The sequence below is a fragment of the Hippoglossus stenolepis genome, chromosome 6, assembly GCF_022539355.2.
Source record: "Hippoglossus stenolepis isolate QCI-W04-F060 chromosome 6, HSTE1.2, whole genome shotgun sequence".
Taxonomy (NCBI): Eukaryota; Metazoa; Chordata; class Actinopteri; order Pleuronectiformes; family Pleuronectidae; genus Hippoglossus; species Hippoglossus stenolepis.
In genome coordinates, this window is record NC_061488.1 from 15,973,972 (window position 1) to 15,990,208 (window position 16,237).

The 16,237-nt window shown below is 41.7% G+C and overlaps 3 protein-coding genes across 5 annotated transcripts; 2 read left to right on the plus strand and 1 right to left on the minus strand.

Moving 5' to 3' along the window:
* On the plus strand, positions 1–9,657 carry ttll9 (tubulin tyrosine ligase-like family, member 9). Its single transcript, XM_035158422.2, has 14 exons — positions 1–145; positions 598–644; positions 720–812; positions 894–1,005; positions 1,123–1,308; positions 1,383–1,451; positions 1,543–1,633; positions 1,807–1,847; positions 1,944–2,031; positions 2,217–2,275; positions 2,393–2,589; positions 7,437–7,550; positions 7,800–7,924; positions 8,110–9,657. The coding sequence occupies exons 1-14, from the start codon at positions 116–118 to the stop codon at positions 8,178–8,180; spliced, it is 1,323 nt and encodes a 440-aa protein (XP_035014313.1). The 5' UTR covers positions 1–115; the 3' UTR covers positions 8,181–9,657.
* On the minus strand, positions 8,511–12,285 carry fam217ba (family with sequence similarity 217 member Ba). Of its 2 annotated transcripts, none has more exons than XM_035158420.2 (4): positions 11,792–12,285; positions 11,602–11,701; positions 11,416–11,480; positions 8,511–11,309 (listed from the first exon to the last, which is right to left on the minus strand). In XM_035158420.2, exons 1-4 carry the CDS (start codon positions 11,896–11,898, stop codon positions 9,878–9,880), a joined length of 1,704 nt encoding a protein of 567 aa, XP_035014311.1. In that variant the 5' UTR covers positions 11,899–12,285; the 3' UTR covers positions 8,511–9,877. The 2 variants fall into 2 exon arrangements, with proteins under 2 accessions (XP_035014311.1, XP_035014312.1); XM_035158421.2 differs by having other exon boundaries at positions 8,511–11,340; positions 11,792–11,826.
* ppp1r3da (protein phosphatase 1, regulatory subunit 3Da) lies at positions 12,274–14,536 on the plus strand. Of its 2 annotated transcripts, none has more exons than XM_035158425.1 (2): positions 12,274–12,407; positions 13,071–14,536. In XM_035158425.1, the coding sequence occupies exon 2, from the start codon at positions 13,099–13,101 to the stop codon at positions 14,017–14,019; it is 921 nt and encodes a 306-aa protein (XP_035014316.1). In that variant the 5' UTR covers positions 12,274–12,407; positions 13,071–13,098; the 3' UTR covers positions 14,020–14,536. The 2 variants fall into 2 exon arrangements, with proteins under 2 accessions (XP_035014316.1, XP_035014315.1); XM_035158424.2 differs by lacking the exon at positions 12,274–12,407 and adding an exon at positions 12,566–12,765.
* Positions 14,537–16,237: the final 1,701 nt, after the last annotated feature.

Below are 16,237 nucleotides of genomic sequence, written 5' to 3' on the forward strand. Positions count from 1 at the left end.
GTCAAACACCACTACCTAGCATTGTAGCCACTGTGGCGGAGCTTTGCTAACTCCACTAAACTTATTTTATAGTTTAACTACAATAACATTAACCACAGTGACGTGCTATCGTTACATGGTGTGTGCAGCCATGGCAAAGAATAAGGTAAAGAGACGGCGCCATGTGCGGACATGTTTGTAGTCCTTCTATTTGCACGATAATAGATATGGATGTGATGTAGCATACCTTAGCTCGTGTTAGCTACATTTTACTTTATGAAAACTCCTAAGCTAGTAAGGGAAGACATTTTGATTTAAACCATTTTTGGAAGAAATAGCAAATGACCAGGAAGTAGGTGAGGAGTTGGAAAATAAAGGTATAAGAGGCATAAACTGGGAGTTAGCTTGTAAACGTATTTAATAATAAGGGAACCAGAGGAGTTGCTAACTGATGAATGGTTTACAGCTGTAAAGTGCAATTAATAATAACACTATTACTATTAATATTACTACTAATACTACTACTATTTATATTAATAATAATAATAATAATAATAATAATGTTGAACTTCTGATTGTTGGGATTTAAATCTTGGTTTGCTTTCTCCACCTTTGCAGACGCCTGGATACAAATGCTCATACAACTGTGGCAAAGTCGAGGAGCGGTGGGTGTTTTTATATATTTGCTGGGAACCTTCATTCAGAACCACAGTTAACACCATGTTCTAATGTCTCCTCAGGGAGCCGAGAAGTTGTGTGCGTTTCAAATGCGGACTACTCAACACCATACAGAACGTCCTGCACCAAAGACCTGGCTGGGTTGAAGTCAAAGAGTGAGTATGGGTTGTCTTGTTTCGTCTTCACACCAGCATCCTTCACTGGTTTATATCTGCTGTCTTTTCTCTTTCTCGCAGTGATGCCGATTGGGATTTCAACTGGTGTGACGTGGGCTGGCTCAGGGAGAATTTTGATCATTCGTACATGGAGGAACATGTGAGGGTAAACCACTTTCGCAACCATTATGAGGTGAGGTAGCATCGGTCCAGCCTGCTGTACGAAACTGTAACCTGGATATATTAGCAGTAATAGTCAAATCAAAAGTGACGTAGCATATATATTTTTGTTTTTTGTTTTATATTACAGCTGACTCGCAAAAACCTCATGGTGAAAAACCTCAAAAGGTACAGGAAGAACCTTGAAAGAGATGCTGGCCACATGGAGGCATCCAAATGTGATTTCTTCCCCTGCACCTTTGCACTGCCCAGCGAGTATCATCTTCTTGTAGAGGAGTTCAAAAGAAGCCCTGGCAGCATCTGGATCATGAAGCCAGTTAGTGAACGCACACTGCAGATGTTTTCCAGTGCAATAAAAATTCATTAAAATTAACTGGTATGTTTATTTAGGTGGCAAAATCACAAGGGAAAGGGATTTTTCTGTTCAGGAAACTGAAAGACATCATGGATTGGAAGAAGGTAATGTGTGCTGGTTTTATTGAATAACTGGGAATATAGTCAATGACTAAAACAAACAGCCATTCAGACTGAAAACACTGTGCTCACACAGGATGGCCCCCGCTCAGAGGAGCAGAAGGATGCAGCCCAAGTGGAAAGCTACGTGGCACAACGCTACATAGAGAACCCCTACCTAATTAATGGTAACAAACTGGATGAGAAATCCAATTTATTGTAAATTCCATTTTGAACAATCATTGAATGTTCTAACAACTAATTTGACAAAAAGACAAATTGGGACCAAGAGGATTCATGACCAAAACAGAAGAGTAACAAATTCTCCCTTCAGTTCTTTTTATACATTTTGTCTCCGCAGCCAGGAAATTTGATCTGAGGATCTACATTCTGGTCACATCAGTATGTATTGAGCATTGTAAATCACAGAAGTTAAACACAAAATGTAAGTCTTTCTTAATGCATGACTCACTGTGTGTGCTTCTTTGTATGTTTCAGTATGTTCCCTTGAAGGCCTGGCTGTATCGAGATGGCTTTGCTCGCTTCTCAAGCACCCGCTTCTCTCTTAGGACCATTGATGACAAGTGTATCTTTTTTTTTTTTGGTGTCATGACATTTGAGAGTTTCTTTTCTAATACCAGCAATTCTCTGAACAAAGGGCTCAAGCAAGATTTGTTTTTAAAAGCTCAGTGTGACATAATTTCTGAGGCTCATCCTCGTGGATAGTTACTGCAGCAAACTTCTCAAATTCTCCTTAATGCCTCTCGTCAGATATGCATCTCACCAATGTGGCTGTTCAAAAAACAGCACCTGACTACGATCCTGAAAAGGTCTGCAGTTAAAGAACCTCACATGATATAATGTTATATATTTCCTGTAAGAAATGTCTCTCTTTTTAGTGATTCTATGTTATATATTGTTGCATTGTTTTATCTATCTCTAAGTAGGGATGTAAGTGGCAGATGCAGCAGCTTCGAAGATACCTGACTGCAAAGCACGGCACAGAGATGGTAGATACCCTGTTCAAAGAGATGGATAACATCTTTGTACGCAGTCTCCAGAGTGTACAAAAGGTCATTATAAATGACAAACACTGCTTCGAGCTCTACGGCTACGACGTTCTGCTGGATCAGAACCTCAAACCGTAAGTGGCCATAAACACAGTGTCCGCACGGCATCGCAGTGCATCACCCGCCACATATTTTCACTGGTAAACATGTGCTGCTCAGGCATGCATGCTCACAAATAAGCACGGAAAAGCACGTCCTGACAAGCAAAAATGGTACATTTGACTACAGATCATGGATAAGTCAAAACAAAGCAGTAAATCTGCCAGTGTTCCCCTCTAGAAATATCCTCATAACGCACAACTGTGTATCTGAAAAACTAACAGGTGTGCAATACGTGATTGCACACTGCTGTAAATAATAACACCCATACACAATACATTGTATTGTTCTTTCACTTGCATGTGTTAACTGTCGCAACAGGGCTCTAGAGCATGTGTCAATATGGTATCACCACACACAGTCAGTGAATAATGCTGAGTAATTGGGCTAGAAGTGCTTGGCCTGAATACAACCCCCTTACAAAATACATCTTTACAACATTTGACACCCCTCCCCTCTTCATACTTGGTATCTCCAATCTAACCTGTCATCTAGGAGAAAATGAAGATGAAGAGAAACAGTGTTGCAAAGATGAATGGGACAAGGCTTCCCACAGGAGTAGAAAAAGTTCTAACTGGATGTAAAGCGTGTTTTTCCTTTTATTTGAAACACTGTGTTTAAAAAAGTCTCATATGTTAAATTACATTTCAAAGTATTTCAATTCCTTTTAAACAATATGTCTCATCTCACTGCCCACAGATTTTCATGTAACATAATATTTGTATATATATTCTATGGCAAGTATCTCTTAGTGTATACATTCCATAATGTGTTATTTTTATATGCATTTATAATAATTCCAGATTATGACATTCCAGTGGCCAGTTATTTAATGTCTTTAGCAGCACATGTTACATTCAAAATGAAACAAATACATAAATGAATGCATTCAATGAAACAGTTGTCCCCATCATAGTTATCAACCTGTTATTCACTTTTTCAAAGTAAACGTAGTAAATTAATCAAAAATAGGATACTTCTTGTTTGGTACACAGTACTATAGTTTTATTAGACACACTGTAATGGACTGTGACTGAACAATAACAAAGCCATGTTTTAGTTTGATACACTTTGAAAGAAAGTTTCAGTCCATTAAAAATGTATTTAAATTATCTAAATGCATTAATCAAATACCTATCTCAGATTTAAAATCATCAAATACAGAGCAACCGGACTATTCTGTATGATAATATAAATAAAACTGGATTTTGATTTAACAATAAGTCAAAACAAGTCATGTTTAAAAAATATTTTAAAGCATTTTGAAATTTGAGTATAACACTGGTAGATGGCAAATATCCTATTTGTAATAGGATGTATATATTAGCAATTTCACAACTATAGTTTCTAAAAAGAATAAAGAGTCTTATAGATAAAATAACATTTAGCTATTTAACATTGGTGTAAAGTTTAACAGAATACCAAGGTGCTGAATCCATTTTTCGTCAATAATATAGAGATCTACAAACTTTTCACTCAGCCATAAAAGTGACACTGTGGGCCATAGCATCCTCTCCATAATAAACCGTTGTCTCTTAACTGGTTGTTTCCCGTCCTGCTTCAAACACGCAGTGATTCAGCCAATTCTCCAAAAAAAACCTGAAATGTTTTATCTAATTTTACACCCATTTCTAAACTCCCGTTTTCATCCAAAATTCGGGGAAAAAAATTGTCTACCGGCAACTTTATCCATTTTTAAACACAAATTATTTGAGGCTTTTCAATCTGGTTTTAGAGAACATCATAGCACTGAATCAGCTCTTTTTCAAAGTTCACAACGACTTGATTTTAGCAGCAGACAATGGAGATTGTGATATTTTAATTCTCTCAGACCTCAGCGCTGCATTTGATACAGTAGATGATAAACTGCTTAACAGGAGGCTGGAAAAATGAGTTGGGATCCATGGAACAGCCTTTAACTGGTTTCAAGCGTATTTGGAAAACAAACGCTTCTCTGTCGGGGTGGGGAATGCTTCTTCCTCCTTAGCCCCCCTCCGCTGGAAAGTTCCTCAGGGCTCTGTTCTTGCTCCCCTCCTCTTCCAGTATCCTTCCACTGCTTTGCAGACAATACCCAGCTGTACCTCCCTGTAAAATGCCAAAGCCCTCAGTACCTGCAGCCTCTGTTTGACTGTTTCCAGGACATTAAGGCCTTGATGTCCGAAAACTGAATGAATTCAAAACTGAGGTGGTTCTCCCCCCTGAACAAACTAATATTCTGAGTGGGAAGCTCAGCCCTTTTTCACCCTTTGTGAAACCGCAGGCAAGGAACCTAGGAGTAATTTTTTACTCTGTTTTCAAATTTGATAAACGGATAAACTCTCTTGTGAAAGGCAGCTATTTGGAACGTCAAGCCTTAGCATGAGCAAAAGCCTTTCTATCATTCGAAGATTTTGAGAAAGTAATCCCTGCTTTTATTAGTGCTCGCCTGGACCACTGCAACTCCTTGTACATGGGAGTCAGTCAGTCTTCCCTTTCACACCTGCAGTATGTGCAGAGCGCTGCTCCGAGGTTCCTGACTAGCTCCCAAAAAATGTGAGCATAATTCACCTTTACTTTCCTCCCCCCACTGGCTACCTGTCAGCTTTAGTGTTCACTTTAAACTGTTCTTGATAGATTGGTCCTATCTGTCTGAACTTTAACTCCCTACAACCAACCGAGGTCACTCAGGCCCTCTGCACTCTGACACAACAATATACAGGTGCATCTCAATGAATTAGAATATCATGGAAAAGTCCATTTATTTCGATAATTCAATTCAAAAAGTGAAACTCATATATTATATAGATTCATTACACACAGAGTGAAATATTTCAAGTGTTTATTTCTTTTAATTTTGATGGTTATGGCTTACAGCTAATGAAAACCCAAAATTCAGTATCTCAGAAAATTAGAATATTACATAAGACCAATAAAACAAAGGATTTTTAATACAGAAATGTCAGCCTACTGAAAAGTATGTTCATATATATATGCACTCAATACTTGGTCGGGGCTCCTTTTGCATGAATTACTGCATCAATGCGGCGTGGCATGGAGGCGATCAGCCTGTGGCACTGCTGAGGTGTTATGGAAGCCCAGGTTGCTTTGATAGCGGCCTTCAGCTCGTCTGCATTGTTGGGTCTGGTGTCTCTCATCTTCCTCTTGACAATACCCCATAGATTCTCTACGGGGTTCAGGTCAGGCGAGTTTGCTGGCCAATCAAGCACAGTGATACCATGGTCATTAAACCAGGTATTGGTACTTTTGGCAGTGTGGGCAGGTGCCAAGTCCTGCTGGAAAATGAAATCAGCATCTCCATAAACCTCGTCAGCGGAAGGAAGCATGAAGTGCTCTAAAATGTCCTGGTAGACGGCTGCGTTGACTTTGGACTTGATAAAACACAGTGGACCAACACCAGCGCCTGACATGGCTCCCCAAATCATCACTGACTGTGGAAACTTCACACTGGACTTAAAGCAACTTGGATTCCGTGCCTCTCCACTCTTCCTCCAGACTCTGGGACCTTGATTTCCAAATGAAATGCAAAATTTACTTTCATCTGAAAAGAGGACTTTGGACCACTGAGCAACAGTCCAGTCCTTTTTCTCCTTGGCCCAGGTAAGACGCTTCTGACGTTGTCTCTGGTTCAGGAGTGGCTTGACACGAGGAATGCGACAGCTGTAGCCCATGTCCTGGATACGTCAGTGCGTGGTGGCTCTTGATGCACTGACTCCAGCCTCAGTCCACTCCTTGTGAATCTCCCCCAAATTCTTGAATGGCCGTTGCTTCACAATCCTCTCAAGGCTGCGGTTATCCCTGTTGCTTGTGCACCTTTTTCTACCACACTTTTCCCTTCCACTCAACTTTCTATGAATATGCTTGGATACAGCACTCCGTGAACAGCCAGCATCTTTAGCAATGACCTTTTGTGGCTTACCCTCCTTGTGGAGGGTGTCAGTGACTGTGTTCTGGACAACTGTCAAGTCAGCAGTCTCCCCCATGACTGTGTATCCTACTGAACCAGCCTTAGAGACCTTTGCAGGTGTTTTGAGTTAATTATCTGATTAGAGTGGGACATCGTGAGTCTACAATATTGAACTTTTTCACAATATTCTAATTTTCTGAGATACTGAATTTGGGGTTTTCATTAGCTGTAAGCCATAATCATCAAAATTAAAAGAAGTAAACGCTTGAAATATTTCACTCTGTGTGAAATGAATCTATATAATATATGAGTTTCGCTTTTTGAATTTAATTATCGAAATAAACAAACTTTTCCATGATATTCTAATTTATTGAGATGCACCTGTACGTGTCATATCATTGACCAGACAATATTATCTTTGCCCGCAATATTCCTGTTGTCCAGGTAGTAAGGCTGCAGAAAATGAGCTCACATATTCTCCATTTGATTTGGGTTCTGCAGAGAGTTCAAAAAGGTTAGTGAGTTGTTGTCAGTAAATACTGATGGTATTCCAGAATCAAGGCAGACATGAAGGGGCCCAACACCTAGATTAATGCCAGCACTTCCACGCCTCTGTAATCAAGAGGGTAGGAGTTGAATTTCTTGGAAAAGAAGCTAACTGGAAAATTCAATACCAGAAGCATGAAAACATAATCCAGTCTGGGAGGTAAGAGAGCAAGAACGCTTTAATGTCATTGCTCATGTCACAGATCAAACTGTGATGACATCAGACAATCATTTGACACTTTTAACAAAGCTTTTAACCTCATCTAACAACCTTTATTGACCTGTTTGCTGCCTCTCGCTGTTCGGCCTAATATCGACTCAAAAGGTAACGCAAATTTCTGGTGAATGTCATCGCCCTCCATCTATTTGCAGGTGGTTAATTGAGGTGAATGCCTCTCCGTCACACACCCCCAGTAGTCAAGAGGATTACGAGATGAAGTGCAGGCTGCTGGAAGACACTTTGAATGTTGTTGATATGGAGGAAAGGTAAAGGCCTCTCTCTCATCATGTTTAACTTTTTATCATCAGGGAAGAACGTGTGTCTATATTCATTCTAGAAATCACAATATTAATCGTTATCTGTCAACATTTTGAAGTATAAACTACAGAGGTTATTTATTTCATAAAGCATTGATAAACAGATCACAAGGTGATTTCCATCCAACAGGTAGAAAGGTCATTTCATCTTGCTGCCACGCTGCTGCTGCTGAGTTCGAACTGCTTTTATCTCATTAGGCTGACGGGCAAGGAGAAAAGGGTGGGTGGCTACGATCTCATGTGGAACGATGGCCCTGTCTACAGAGAGGATACCAACCTCGAAACATTTGGGAGTTCGTGTTTCACTGCCAACACACACTTAGGTAACTGAACTGTGCTGCTAATGCAAACCTTTTGAGGCAGTGATGCGCCCCATTCCTGAGATATAATTAAGCTAAAGTTTACATGCAAAATGAAAACTATTGTGTTTGATCACAGGATATGTGGGGAAGCCTTTGTCATGACTAATATTACTAATTACTGCACTTACACTTCTTCTTTGTTGCAGGGTGTGTGAACGACAGAGAGAAGCAGCTTCGTCCGCTACTAAAACCTTTTCCAGTCCAGAAGAAGATGTGATCACTCTCATGATCTCTATATCCAGCTATAATAGGAGTTGGGAGGAAAGACATTGTCATCATCTAGGTGTGTGTGTGTTTGAGAGTAGAAAGCCTTCAGTGAACACAAAAACATAAGTTCAGTGTGATGATCGGATCAGATTTTAAACTTAATAAAATTGTAATGTGTCAAAACTACTTCTACTACTCAATTCTTTTAATTATAGAGTTCAAAGAAAAGTATATAGGTATAACATATTTTGCTAGTGAATTCAGTTATTAGCTTGATTTAATGACCACGAGATTTGTAATATTTGGGATTGTAGCTTTGGGTCAATAACAAAGACAGTTGTGAATGGTTTAGCCCCTTGTGTGCAAAACATTTATTTCTTTGCTTTACAAATACTTGCATTCAACATTGAGAAAATACGTACCACAATCTTTCTGCGTGCGTGTCAATAGCGTACACATCAATAATACCAGCGCCACCCCCGGCCCCTGATCTATGGCTTTGATACTTTACATGAATGTGAAGTAAAGTGGTGCAGTCTAGATAGATGTCACTTACACTGCCGAAGTGTTCTAATTAATCTTTTGCACATGGTAAATCACAAGAAACACATGAGACACTAATGTAAACATGGTTTTCTAAAGACTTCAAGTGTTGTTCCAGCCAAACATTAATGATGCATTTAGAATTTCACTGAATCCTCAGAATGGACAATGGTACAGCATCAGTAGACAAGAATATACATTCAGCTCTTTTACTTAATATTTTTTCTCTTTCTGTGCATGATGTAAACAAAAGAATGAACATGATGAAAACAAGTCAACCACAACACGTTTCATAAATATAACTATGGCATATAAAATTTGGAAAAATATGCTTTTACATTCGTAGCAAACATTTCACCATCTTCTTCAATGATATAAAGAGCTCAGCTCTATGCAAAATACAGTTTGTTATCAAGCTGTTCAAACATGAAAAGCCCTTGTAACCGAACATGTCAAACCAATTGTACAAATATATCTGAAACAAACTACATTACTGCAGTACACACCACTCACTGTGCCCCCTTCTCTTCAGCCAAAGATGCTTTAACTGAATATGTGTCTTAAATGATGAGGCACTAAAGAAAATATTTTAACATCAAGTAATGTGAAAGCCTTGAAAACAAATACATTCCAACATCAAAAACTCCACTAGTAACGGCTACGGTCGTCTTAAATGAGTAACATGTAATGGTTTGTGTGAAACTTCACTATGGATTACTAATGCTGGAAGCTGTCCGACAGTATAATAGATGCTTATTTAATGCTTATTTCAATATCAGTAGCACATTAAGAGATGAATGCAGTGCAACAGGGTTTAGTTTATATAAGAGCTGTCTTTTTTAGAATCATTAGTTGTGTTCAGGTTCATAATGAACATTGTGTCAAAACACAGCCTGATGATAGAATTACTGTACATTTGAAAATAAACACAGTGTATATACTTCTGTTCTAGTGTCATAAATGTGATTTTATCTCTATTCTAGCTACTCTGTGTCTGGATAGTTTTGACCTTTTAAAGGCGGCACACCACTGATTGATTTAGACTGCTGTACAACAGTTACAACATGTTAGTATTGCACAGATTACACAGAAAGCAAGCATAGATTGAAGCTCCTGTACAAAGTAACTAGTGAGTAAAAGCACTACACTGAAGATCTACGCGGGTTACTTTGCAACAAAGTGCACATTTTTTGTTTTTACATTCTGCTTATTACTGAGCGGGGCTTTGGAGAGCAATGGTGGCTCTTTAGCAGCTCTTTTCATGGAGGTTTTAGTGGCCTGACCTCCCACCTCTGCTTTCTGCCACTCCTTCTCCCCTCTCTTAGAGGTGATGACCTCTCTTTTACTTGCGGTTAAAACGCGTTTATCTGCACTGGCTCCTTTTATGTCACCGGGCACCTTTTTAACATCCGTCTCGGAGTTTGCTCTGACGCGGCTCTTCCTGACCTGACCTCTACAATTTGGGTTTGTCCCAGATTCCTGGGGTTGTTTTCTGGCGTTGCCTGCGGCCTGCATGTGCCTGAGATGACTCTTTCCGGCCGAGGGGCTAACTGGGGTCTGGGCTCCTCCTCCACCCCCACCTTGTCCTCCTGGGCTCCTGCCGTCGGTGGAAGGTGCTCGGGTTTCGCTGCTGCTCCGCTTCGCCGGTGCCCCGGGTCCAGCTCTGCGCTCAAGCAGTGGGCTAAGCCTTGAGTGCCGCTGGTAGGCATAGGCAGAGCAGCTTCCGTTGCACATCGGGTAGCGAATGTGACAGTGAGGGCAAACTGGAAAGCGTGAGAGCTGGTGCTGAGTTGAGGCAGGTGATGGGGGGTTGTTAACAGGTGCAAACGGGAAGGCTCGCTGGCTTTGCCGCAACCCTTTAGGGGAGTTGAGTCGAGATGGGGGAGCTGTGTGAGGCCTGGGTTGGTGAGCTGTGGTGGCAGAGGGGAAGCTCTGTGGCCTCGCACGAGTCCCAGGTGGACGACTGCTCTCGGCTTGCACCGTCTGGATCTGGAGCCACTCCAGCTGCAGCAGCCTCTCCAGGTACTTCTCCAAGCTCCCTACGGGTTTAGGGCGGGGGGCACCACGGCCCTCTGTATGAAGAAACACCGCCAGCTGTCTCAGGCTCCAGCTGTTGAAGGGAGGAGGCAGAAATTCTTGGTAACTGTAGCTGGGTTTTTCAATCTCATCTTCATCACCAAAAGTCCCATGGGGTCCTGGGATGTCCGGCGGAAAGTCATTACTGTCGATGACCTCTGCTCGCAGGTTGAGGTGAGGAGGGGTACAGGGGGTACAGGGGGAGGGCAGCACAGGCAGCCTCTCTGAGTCTGACAGATCACTGGCACTGTCAGTGTCCTCATCCTTCTGGTTGTAGTGCCTCTGTAGTGCCTCCGGGGTGGGGGCTGGGGAGTGCGTTAGGGGGTGCATTGGCATGTGTCGTAGCCCCGATATCGGGGAGAGGGGCAGGGAGAGGGCTCGCCGATTTTTCCCCATCCCAGCACGATTCGGTTGTAGCTCATTGCCGCACTGTGGCATGCGCTGATTTTCTATTTTTTCCTCCTTCCTCTGCACAGATGAGTGTTTGCGGAGTGGAGGTCTCGATTCTCCGTCTTCAGGGCTGCAAAGAGGCAGAGAAGTGTCAGAAATGCCTGTTGGGGATTTAAGGGTTTAGTGTACCTGAAGTAAATCATTCAGTCAGAACGTACACTCTTTCCCACACATACCTGGAGAGTTTGCTTGTGTTCCGTGAAGAGCCACATTTGACCCTTCCACCATTTGACTGTGCACCCTGTAAAATAATCATTATATAAATTGTTATATAATTTCTGACATTGTTTCTCCTCCTATCAAAAGACAAAAAGATATAATATGAATGCCTCTTTAGATTTACTAAATTTGCATTCACTCGCCTTCTGCACTGTGGTCACTGTGTCCTTATCCTGACCTGGTCCTGGGAGGCCATTTTTCATTTGGCTCACTGCTTTCTTCATCTTGTTACCTTTCTTTGAACTGTGGAAAACATGACAGGGCTCTGTCAGTCCGAGACAAAACATGACAAATATAATTTACCATTAACTGCATGCATAAAATTAGGAATACCTGGTTACTGGTCCGCTATTTTCAGTGTTTTTCCCCCGAATCTTCTCTTTGGCGACGATGCGTTTGAGTGTCGTGGATGCTGTGTGTTCCTGCATGATGGGCCCCATGTTGTTAGGTCGCCAGGTGGGGATGTTGTTGTTTGGGGAGTCCAGCGCAATTTCAAACGACACGGTGGCTAAAGAACCCAACCGACATCTCGGATCAGATACTCTATCCGGAGAATGAGGCTAAAAATACCGGTTTTCTCAAAAGTGGTGCAGTGCATCATGCGCAGATGTCGACGGTCGCTTCTCCGCTGCAGGTTGATCTCGTCCTGGTTTTTTTTATCCTCGAGCCGCGTGTGTAACGGCGCAGCGATTGTTTCGTATTCACAATAAACTGTTCACAGCAGATGCGTGTCTTTCTCGACTGTCATCTTCGCCGCGATTAAAAATGCAAGACGATCAAACAGCGCAGACGCTCGGCTTGGCTCGCTGTCCCAGTCAGATTGGTTTGTTTACCTGCTGCTCACTGGCTCGCAGCTCGTGTGAGGGGAGCGTTGCACGGGTGCATCATGGGAGTCGGAGTTCAGGCGCCCCCAGTCGCTCCTGCAGAGGAAACCTGCAAACGCTCCTCGGTGAGTCCACTTGCTTCTGATGAACAGTGAATACAACCGAGGAGAGAGCGCAACTCCAGACCCACACAAACGACAGATGATGAATATAGTTATAACAGTGTGTCTTATTTCACTCGGTTTCCCACGATGCATCAGTAATATTCCGCTCCGTGCGCAGTTTCCTGCTTTGATATTAGCGGATCTCCATCGACAGCGCTGTATTGTCTTGCATGTGTGTTGCAGAGTTCTGTGTTTACATATCCGGTGACGCGCTCGCAGACGCCATCACGCACCGAAACGCGCAGCCATAACAAAAGCAACCTCAAATGGAGGCAACCTAGGCTACATCCTGCAGCTTCACGCATCACATCTTTACATGGTGAGGTGATGTCAGTGTCTAATTTTAATGAGGTGCATTTGAAGTCATGTTGCAACCGCGCAGAGAGGGAGAGAGATGAGCTGTGTGCGCGCAGGCACGTACTCACAGGGTACACGCCCACTCCCCCGTCCTGCAAACCCTGTTTTGCTTGTTCTTACAGATTTGCAGCACACCACCATGCCATGTTAGGTTAAAAGAGGACACTGAAGTTACAGCTGGGTCGACATGCCTCTGATTGAAAGACATTTTGAGGATGGATGTGACTTAGTGATAGTAAATGGAGCTTTTTGTAACTTTCTTCATAGGTGAGCTGGACACCAGGACTTACAGATCATGGATCGAAGGTGGTTTATAGGACATGAGAGGATTCCCTTGACGAAATCTGAGCCACAGATTTCCAGCTGCAATGGCGTCTCAAGGCCCTGCATGACTATCAACTTGACTGGAATGCTTCAAGCAGATAAACCTAATGCAACAAAGAAGCCGATTCCCATCCGCCCGCCAAGCCCCAGAGTGTCATCTCTGCTAAGGGACCAAGAGTTCCACAGCAGCTTCTTCTGTGAACCCACGCCAAAACCCATCATCCGAAAACGCTCCCACTCCCTGCCATCCAGCACAGAGAGGAAGAAAGAATGCAGGAATGTTGGCGTACGGTTCGTCGACTCTTTGGGGCTCGACCTGGAAGACATCCGACTTTTCAGATCTGGAGAGGATCCATCGGTGCCGCATCATGTCACCTTTAGGTTGCTGATGGCTGCAGAGTTGGCAGACGGAAGGCACCTGGAGATTTCCTTGCCGTACATGAAGCCGGTTTTCTCCGAGCAACCTGGCGACCAACCGGGATTCCTGCATCGTCTCTGTGAGCAGAAAGTGTGTCTGGAGAGGGTGTTCTGCTTTGAACTGGGTGTCATCGGAATCACCCAGGTCGTCAATTTGGACTTTGAGAAAGATGTCACGGCTCGCTTTTCGTTTACAGAGTGGAAGAGCTGCACAGAAACGAAGGCCTCGTGGGTGTCCACCATCACCAAGGCGTGGGAAGGAGGAGGCCAACTCAGCTGTGATACATTTCGTTTCCACCTTCCTGTTCCTCCGTTCCTGCAGCCAGGAGCAGTGTTAGAGTTTGCCATTCAGTACAAAGCCTGTGGGGAGGAATACTGGGACAACAATGCTGGCGAGAATTATAAGTTGGTTTGCCATAGCTACAAGCTCACTGTGCCTAAAGAATGTGAGGATAGCATGGTGCACTTCATTTAGGACGCCCATAAAGCCATTAAGAAACCTTTTAGAAGCACTTTAGCAAGAGCAGTTTCAGGTGTATAACTGCATTGTCACATAATGTTCATTTTGTCATCTCTTTGAGTCAAGTTAGTTTCAAGATTAACTGTAAATAAACTTAGTGAAACACTGGTGCACTCACACCTGATAGTAACTTTAGTGCCACTGTTTTACTGTTTTTGATGCACTGAATTTCCTGGCTATTTAGACTCAAATTGTACTCTAATGGGGGAACATCCAACGGAGATGTCACCCACAGAGTGCTTCATAAATATTCAGTGTAACTGAAATGACAGAACTTCCAGGTGGTTATTTGACAAAGAAAAATACAACTTTTATACAATGCAGGAGTTTCCCTATAATATTTTTTCCTAAATATTTTTGGGTCTTGTCAAACCAAATCTACAAACCATGCGATAGATATAATTTAATGTATTTAAATGAATAATGAAATTAATTCTGAGTTTGTTAAATAATAAAGCACAATTGCACATAATGTTCAGCGTGTATTATTACTTGTACTTATTTGCAGCACGATCATTTATATAGGGTTAGGGTTAGTGAACGTCCCACCGCTCAGCCGTACTCCACTAGCTTCTGTGACTCAGTATTTTTTTAATCTATGTTGTCAGCTAAATTGGAATAAGCTGCTCTGCAGTAAAGTGATATTCTTTTCATAGAGGACCTCATCAGTGAAGTAACAAAATCCCCAACTCCGTCTGATACCCTCTGACAGAAGTGTAACTGTCTCGGCTGAGTGAGACACGTATTGATGCAAGGGGAAACTTGTTAAAACTTATCACGCATGCCAGCATGTAAAAATGTTAATGTGTTTAATCCCAATGTAATCATACATGAATTTAGCTGATTCACTGTACTATTTAGTCACGACTTACACTTCTATATAGGTCAAGGGTTGAAATGGTGAAAGTAATATTATATATTTTCCCATGATTTGTACATAGTAATATATTTATGTAAATATATGTATATATAAAGAATACAAAAATAATATCAATAATAACTATAGCATAAAAACGAATTAGTATACCATTACTTGTCTGTGATTTAATTAACTGACAGTAGAGTAGTCTAAATCTTTGAAAGCACTCTCTCACTCAACCTGAAATCCCCCGTCTCCCTTTTATCTAACACGGTCAGCCTGTTAAATACTTGTTTTAATGCCAGCATTATAATTACAACAGAGCTCTCCATGTGTCAGCATGTTCATCGTGAGGTTTCCTGAGGGAGAAACCACTGACACATTTTATAACCTGTCACAATAACAATTTCATAACACTTCATATATGAACAGCAGCGGTGATTGGTCAGCAGTGATCACATGGTAAACACAGACTGTACTTGACCTAAGTGTTGATTGCAACCTCATCCAACCATGATACAAACATATGATGACCACCTTCATTTAAAGGTGATGATTATACTGTCAGGAGACCAGTGCTGCCAAGGGTGATGGAAAATGTTGAATCCACTTTAACACGAATAACAATATTACAGTGTTATTCATGTTAAAGTGGATTCATCCAGTACAGAAGAACATGTCTGCATTGGTTAAAACGCAGGCGGGATGCCAGAGAAACATTTTCACCTTTTCCATTAACCCTAGAACACTAACGAACAGTTAGGAACACCATCTCTAATGTCAGGTATATTCTACCCGATATAATATACCTGATAAAAAATACTTCTCATCAAAATATATTAAAGTACAACAATACACGGCAAATTGAAGTACTCTTCTTTTATTTTCCCCTATACAACATCTCATAAAACGAAAAAAAAGTTATCATGGGGGGGACCCTATAAAAAGGCTCTAAAATTTGTGAAAAATTAAGGAATCGTTAATGAAAAAGTCCTAAAAATAAAAAGAATGGAGCTGGGAACTTGTTCTTTGGTCCACCCGTTCCTGGGACATGTGAGCCTTGTCCGGTGAAGGCACAGTCTCCCTGCATCACTGACAACTTTGGGAGAGATAAACAAAAAATGGCATTTTTCGAGAGGGGAAAAATGACGAGCTGACTATAAAAACATTTTTTTAACAAATGAATTCCCTTGGAAATTACCACTAAGTGATATTTATTCATAACCATTACACTAAATAAGGATTACATGCAAATTCCAAGCTAGATAACTTTAGCTCTAGTATCAAAGAAGAAATCTGCGTAGCTAACGATTG

Excerpts from the sequence above, each read along its gene's own strand:
- ppp1r3da (XM_035158425.1), top strand. The coding sequence starts at position 13,099 with ATGGATCGAAGGTGGTTTATAGGACATGAGAGGATTCCCTTGACGAAA.
- fam217ba (XM_035158420.2), bottom strand. The coding sequence starts at position 11,898 with ATGGGGCCCATCATGCAGGAACACACAGCATCCACGACACTCAAACGC. Across the intron at positions 11,702-11,791 it reads AATAGCGGACCAGTAACCAG|TTCAAAGAAAGGTAACAAGA; the intron begins GTATTCCTAATT and ends TGTTTTCCACAG. Across the intron at positions 11,481-11,601 it reads CAGTGACCACAGTGCAGAAG|GGTGCACAGTCAAATGGTGG; the intron begins GCGAGTGAATGC and ends ATTATTTTACAG.
- ttll9 (XM_035158422.2), top strand. The coding sequence starts at position 116 with ATGGTGTGTGCAGCCATGGCAAAGAATAAG. Across the intron at positions 1,309-1,382 it reads GCATCTGGATCATGAAGCCA|GTGGCAAAATCACAAGGGAA; the intron begins GTTAGTGAACGC and ends ATGTTTATTTAG. Across the intron at positions 7,925-8,109 it reads CACTGCCAACACACACTTAG|GGTGTGTGAACGACAGAGAG; the intron begins GTAACTGAACTG and ends TCTTTGTTGCAG.